The sequence below is a fragment of the Terrapene carolina genome, unplaced genomic scaffold, assembly GCF_002925995.2.
Source record: "Terrapene carolina triunguis isolate 2854851 unplaced genomic scaffold, T_m_triunguis-2.0 Scaffold268, whole genome shotgun sequence".
Taxonomy (NCBI): domain Eukaryota; kingdom Metazoa; phylum Chordata; order Testudines; family Emydidae; genus Terrapene; species Terrapene triunguis.
This window is the reverse complement of record NW_020664619.1, coordinates 589,451-596,491: the sequence shown is the minus strand read 5'-3', so window position 1 is coordinate 596,491 and position 7,041 is coordinate 589,451. Positions and strand designations below refer to the sequence as shown.

Here is a 7,041-nt window from a genome sequence, read left to right as displayed (position 1 = left end):
TGACACCCTCCCCACAGACTCCTCCCACTGCCCCCCTGAGCTGCCAAACACCCTGTGACACCCTCCCCACAGACTCCTCCCACTGCCCCCCCTCAGCTGCCAAACACCCTGTGACACCCTCCCCACAGACTCCTCCCACTGCCCCCCTGAGCTGCCAACCCCCCTGTGACACCCTCCCCACAGACTCCTCCCACTGCCCTGCTGATCCAAGTCATGGAGAAGCAGCTCAGGGAATCAAAAGTTTCCACATGCAAACTCTCCTGCCTCAAAGCAAGACGGTTCCACCCACTACCTTCTCCCCAACCCCCAAGCTTCCTTGAGTCATTTCCATCCTCCCGTCTCCATGTTCTAGAGACTCCATCCCCAATGGCCACATTCCCTCAGACATGCCCAGACTGGGCTGCCCACATGGGTCCCTACCTTTGAGATAAAGACACCTGGTTCATGAATCCCAAACGGGTGGCTCGAATGGTCACTGCCTCCAACAATGCTGAGCCCCAGGGGCCCCCCAGCTTTGACCAGACAGATCTCCTGCAGGGAACAAAGAGCATACAGCCAGGGAGAGGGCAAGGAGTACCAAGCAGCGACTGTGACTAGAAATCTCCCCCCAGACACAAAGACCCTGCTTGGGAATGAGCGTCAAGGAGGCTCCCGCAACACATGGGAGACCCAGCCACTTCCCAACAGCCCGACAACATGGTGGCCAGTCCTTTGAGGGACAGCTCGGAACCCCAATCCTGTCCAATTAACAGCGCACCGGGCCAATCAAAGCCCCAAATCCCAACAGCCAACCTTACCTCAATGGGGTACTGGTCCTCCAGGCCTTTGGGCAGATGGTTCCTTTGCAGCAGAGGCGTCTCCTCGGGCAGGCTCTCCCCATGGCTGGGAGGTGGTGGTGGGGAGTGCGTGCGCACTCGCTGCACCACTGGTGAGTCTCCCTCGCTGAGCTGCTGTGCACCCTCTCTCTCTACCAGCAGCGCGATGGTGGGGGAGGATGCGGTAAGCAGCGCTACTGCCTGATCATGCCTGGCTTCTGTCATGTCTACCCCATTGATCTAGAACAACCCGCAAACCCAGTGTCAGCACATCACCCCAGTACACCCTGCCCTGCCAGGCACCTTGCTGAGCGTCACATGGAACCCCATCCCACTGGGAGATCTGCCCAACACCCTGTCCCCTACTGTCCTGAGCCAAACCACCATGTGCCTCACCGACACTACCCTTCCCTATATGGCGGAGCCCTGAGTAGCTGCCGATACCCCACTTTAGCCAGCCATCTAGCTGCCCATCAATGCCCCTCCCACCACCTTACATGGCAGAGCCCAGAGTAGCAGCCAGTGCCTCAGCAATGTATCAGGGGAGCACAGCAGCTAAGCACCAAGACCCAGTTTCCTGGAGTCCCATCACACAAGCTAGCCATCCCCACAACTCTGCTCCTGTTTAATAAGTACCCAGGAAACTGCGCCTCACCCTGCACTGGCTCTGCACAGACTCCCACACCCCAGCTCTCCTGCAAGATCACAAATGCCAGGTCCAAGGGGCCACACTACAGGAATGAGGGACAGGAAGATCCCAGCGTGGGAAGAGGCTAGAGAGACGCTTCCCGGCAGGAGATTGCCACATTCAGAAGGAAAATTATTGCTCAAGCAATAAACTCTTCAGTTATTATTCTTGTGGACACAGTAGTTCTGAAGCACCTCCTGGTCCTGCCATTCCCCCAGGGCAGAGCCCAAACATGCCAGGCCACCCTGGGTGTAGTAATGAGCCTCTGCCTCTCACAGCAAGCAGAGTGGGAGATGAGTTGGTCCTCACGGGGTGCCTCATTTCCCACCCCTCAGGATGGCTCATGGTGGCCCTTCATCACCACTGGGTACTGCCCTCCTAGGTGTAATAAACCCATGTTTCCTCCAATCTGCCAGAGCAAAGCCTGCCAAGGGGCCCTGGGGAACCAAAAGGGCTACAACTTTGCTCTGAAACGAGCCAGAGCCTTGTAAAGCCCCGGACAAGCAGGGTCTGGGCTCCAAAGGGCTGGCTGGAAATGTTACTGGGCCTGAAGCATCCTTCCAGCAGGCCTCAGTGGGATATGTGGATCCCGGTGACACTGCCCACAACCAGCCTCATCCTCACCCTCACCAGACCTGGCACTACCCACTCCAGAGAGCAAACGTCACATCCCACCTGAGCCACAGGAGCTTGTACCAAAGAAGCCTGAGGTGAGGCACCTCCTGACATCCCTGGCTCCCATCTTCATTACCTACCCCATCACCTCCTCCCCGGAGCCATTTTCCAGCCCAATCAAGAGGAATACTGGAAGTGCAGGGCTCTCCTTCTGACCACACCACAGACATGGATGGGAGGGACTCTCCCTCTGCCCTCACAGTGAGCAGTCCAGGAGGGCCCTCTCGGTGCAGACTCTTCCGATCACACTGAGTACCAGGGATGGGGAGAGAGCCCACCCCAAACACATACAAAGCAAGAGGCTCGGGGGGTGGGGGGGGGGAGAATAAACCCAGCTACTAGCTCCCGGGGGCCACCAGGGGCCAAGACCCACCAGCTGCACCGGACACACCTGCGGCAGCTGCACGGGCTCCCTGGACTGAGGTCTGGCTTTGCGAACTACCCTTGGCCTGCTGAGCACTGTTCTTCATCCTGGACCCAGGCTGCAGCTCAGGGGGCTGTGCTCACGCACAGAGCAAGTTTTCCTCTGTAACCTCAGCCCAGTCCTGTCATGGCCAGACAGAGCAGGGCCGGTAAGAGCAGGCGAGGCTGCCCAATGCCCAGGGAAAGGGAGAGCTACCAGCTGCTTTCTGTGCAAGCAGCTCCCTACGTGGTCCCATGCCACAGGGAGGCTATGGCCCCCTGCTATATCTCCCAGTGACCAGAGCCCAATCTCCATCTCTGTGTAAGCACAGAGCTGCCACTGCCCTCTCACTTCCGTCTAGTTCGCTACCATCTGCTCCATCCCCAATTCCGTTGCTGCCAACTGACTGCCCTCTGCCTCCCCCAAAATCCAGGGACCCCTCTCTGCCCGAGGCCCTGCCCTGTGTCCCCAGTCCGGTACCTTCCCCTTCTGGGCTCCCTGCCCTCCATCCTCAATCCTGTACCTCCTCAGTTCCCCCCCACCCCAACTCCCTACCCTGTGTCCCCAATCCTGTACCACCCACCATGACCTGGGGTCCCTGCCCTCCGTTCCCACTCCTATATGCCTTCTGCCCTTCATTCCATCTCCTCTGGCCTGTCCCCTCCAGCTTCAAGAGGGTTCTGGTCTCTAACACACACAGCCATTGATCAGGGATATAATTCACAATGAAGGAGAAAGACTGGTCAGAACAGGGGTGAGGACTGGAGAGTTAGTAGCCAACCACAGGCATGTTTTGGGGGTGTTAAGTTTGGAAAAAGACCTTGATTGGGTCCCTCAGTCCACATGCTCAAAGCCCCCCCAGCAGAGGGCAGGCCTCCCGCAGAAGAAGGGTGCAGAGGAGGTTTTGAGGACAGGGATGAGAGTAGGAAGCTGCGCTGTATTTCTTTTCTCAGGAAAATATAGGCCCCTTAGGACTGGAGGGAGCTAAGGCCTAAGAACTGATACCCCCAGCTGGCACCATGGGCATTGGGTGCTTGCTCTTTCTCACAGAGCCGTGTACTGGCATCTGCCTGCCTGCAGCACTCAGAGGCAGCCTGCCTGTCTCCTGCCCGCAGCATGCCAAGGTCTGCCTGACTGCCTCATTCAGACCCTGGAGATGGTCACAAACTCACACTTGTGCATTCCAGGACTGTCACCTACTGAAAACCTGCCCAGTAAGGACAGGCAGGTGCTGCCCAGTTGAAATCTTTGTAAGAAACAGATTAACATGCGGCCTCTCGCTGGCCAAGGTGCTGCGTTTTGACCTGGATTCTCATATTTTGGAGGCTGAGAGCAAGTCATCAAACCTTCAAGGAAGAATTAGAAACATCCACTCCAACAGCCACAGCAGTCCCACAGGGCCAACCTAGGCGAACCACGGGGCACTGGCTCCTGGGCATTCTGCACAGGCTCCAATTCACAGAGCTCCACAGAACAGTCAGGAAGTAGGAACGCCATGGGTCTACAGACACTTAGCAGGTGGGGATGGAATCCCAGCCCACAGGGCCACTGGATGCTCCCGTGGGGAGATGCCATCCTAGCAGCAACATAGCCACCCTGCACTGCAGGAGGGTAAAAGGCACAGTGGCAGTGTTTAGAATCATAGAATATCAGGGTTGGAAGGGACCTCAGGAGGTCATCTAGTCCAACCCCCTGCGCAAAGCAGGACCAATCCCCAGACTGATTTTTGCCCCAGATGGCTCCCTCAAGGATTGAACTAATAACCCTAGGTTTAGCAGGCCAATGCTCAAACCACTGAGCTATCCATCCCCCCAAACAGCTGCTGGAGAGGCCATGGCCTGCAAAAGCCGTTGCTAAAATGCAGAGAACTCTGTGCAACACCCAGACCAGGAAAGCAGTAGTCAGGCTGGAGGAGGAAAGGATCTCTCTCTATGGACTGATACTGCACTCATCCCCATGGTCCCAAGTGCTAGACTCTGATGCTCAGCACTGCAGTCTCTTGTTACTGTGCATACTCAAGCATAGGCAATAGGCTCACGAGAGCAGGAATGGGCCAGTGGAGGAAGAGGAGGCTATTTTTTCTATACAAGCAATGACACCACATGCATCATGTCACCAAGAACAGTGTCTCTCAACCTTTCCAGACTACTGTACCCCTTTCAGGAGTCTAATTTGTCTTGCATACCCCATGTTTCACCTCACTTAAAATCTACTTGCTTACAGAATCAAACATAAATATACAAAAGTGTAGTCTATAGAGCAGTATAAACAAGTCATTGTCTGTATGAAATTTGAGTTTGGTACTGACTTCGCTAGTGCTTTTTATGTCACCTGTTGTAAAACTAGGCAAATATCTAGATGAGCTGATATACCCCCTTGAAGACCTCTGCATACCCGCAGGGGTACACATATCCCTGGTTGAGAACCACTGACCAAGATGATTGATGACAGCAAGGCCTATGTGTGCACTGAAACCAAATACCCTTCCTACAAGCCCTGATCCATGCAGAGAACGGTCTGAGGGGGCAGCCTACCCACACTGCTGACACTGAGGAATGCTGAAATGGCCTCATCTTCCCACCCTGAAAAGACAGACTGCAGTCTGACAAACAGCTCGAGAGTCTTTCTGACCCCACTGCAGGGGGTGCCAACTGGTACCATGTGGATCTGGCCTTGGGTGCCACGTGGCTACAGCTACACACTCCTCACAGCACGGCATGCAGAGACACACCACAGGGCTCTAGCTAGTCTAGGCAGCTCCCAGGGATCAGCTGCTGTCCAGGCCATGGCTCAATTTTGGAAGGCCTAGAAGAAGAGGAGCAGGGAGGGAGGGACGGAGGGAGGAACAGAGGGAGAGATGCTGGGCCACCCGAGCCCCATGTGAGGAAAAATGGTGCCAGGCCCAGCCCAGTGCTCCAAAGGGTTTTCATGAGAAAGGGAAAACAGCGCAGACCCCAGGCCCAGGGATAGAGCAGACAGAAGCCAGCACTGACAAGGCTGTATCAGTGCTTACCCGCACCAGCTCTGCGGTAACTCTTGCTCTTACCGCAGGAGCCGGAGTAGAAACCCACCACCAGCACCAGGATGCAGGAGCTTCCATTCACCCAGAGGCAGCATGCGAGCTCAGGGAAAGGGGGCGGGAAGGAGCGCAAGTGACACAGATTAGCAGAGAGGTACAAGGTTAGAGGCAGAGGTGGGATCCGTGTCACTGGCACAAGCAGCAGCAGGAACTGGGGACCAAAGCTTCAAATCAAAGACCAGGAAAAAGGGTTGCACCAAGTTCCCCTGGGCCCCACGCTCGGCTTGACAACCCTCCCCTCTCCATCTAGAGCCTACACTGACCCTGGAGGGAACAACTGCCACCAATGCTGGCGAGAGTCCCTGGTCCCCGGGGCAGCACCCACAGGGTCCTAAGGGGAAGATGTGTGCAACCCCATGTAGAGCTGCTTTGCAGAGCCCAACGGGGGAGCAGACCCCACCTACCCAGTGAAGCATCAGCGGGCCGCAACTCCCCAGTGCAGCCAGCGCTGCTGCAGGGACTCACCAAGGTATTGTGGTTCGAGCGTTCACTGTGTAAGGGTGGGCACCAGCCTTGCCACGAGCCAGGCAAAGCTGGTGACAGGCTGGGACAGCAGGAGCAGGAGCTGCTGCTCTCCCTTGGGCCCTAGGAGCTGGGAAAGGAGCCCAAAGGTCAAGCGACAAGGAGACAGACCCCTGGAGGAGGGGCCGAGGAGGGACAGTGGGATCTGCTTTCCTAACTCCTATGAACAGAAACAGTAAACGACAGGCTTCTGGCGAGACTCACCAGCACTGCGCCTACCTCCCATGGCTGCCCCAAGGCCCCACGCACTCACCGAGATGACCCGGTCTCCAACGTGCAGCGTCCCGTCCCGATGGGCTGCACCACCCTCTGCGATCCGCGAGATAAAGATCCCCTGAAATAGAGCCACGGGGGTCAGAGCAGCCCCGACCCCATCACCGGAGTGCCTCCACATCCAGACCCCTTCCCAGCAGCGGCAGAGCCCCCTTCCCACTGGGACCAAAGCCCCCTGCCCCTCTATCACACCACTCCCTCACTCCCCATCCCCCTTCTGACCCTCGCCACTCCACACCTCGCCCTCGGACTCCTCACTCCCCCAAACCCTGCGTGGAGCCTCTGGCTCCAGGAAAGCCTGACTCAGCGGGAGCTCAGAATACACAAGCCGAGAGGAGAGGGAGCCAGGACTGAATGTCACTGGCAACCCCTGCCAGCCCCACCCCCACCCCTGCCTGCCTGAGCTCCTCTGCCTGGCACAGAGCTAACGACACCCCCATAGGAGTGCAGGGAAACGCCACCTGTCCCCCGGCCTGCAGAGATCTGGGGCTGAGCTCCCCTCCCGCCGTGCCCACCTGCCCTGCGACATGGGGGCTGAGCTCCCCTCCCCCGGGGGTTCAGGGAGACCCCCCTCCCCCCGCACCCA

The 7,041-nt window shown here is 57.3% G+C and overlaps 1 protein-coding gene across 1 annotated transcript in view; it reads right to left on the bottom strand.

Moving 5' to 3' along the window:
- SCRIB (scribble planar cell polarity protein) overlaps nucleotides 1-7,041 on the bottom strand; it is a 166,724-nt gene that overhangs the window by 100,484 nt on the left and 59,199 nt on the right. The window contains exons 18-20 of the mRNA XM_026657694.2: nucleotides 6,436-6,516; nucleotides 798-1,055; nucleotides 421-531 (exon numbers count right to left, since the gene is read on the bottom strand). Coding sequence (XP_026513479.1) covers nucleotides 421-531; nucleotides 798-1,055; nucleotides 6,436-6,516 — 450 coding nt within the window. The remainder of the gene's footprint in view (nucleotides 1-420; nucleotides 532-797; nucleotides 1,056-6,435; nucleotides 6,517-7,041) is intronic.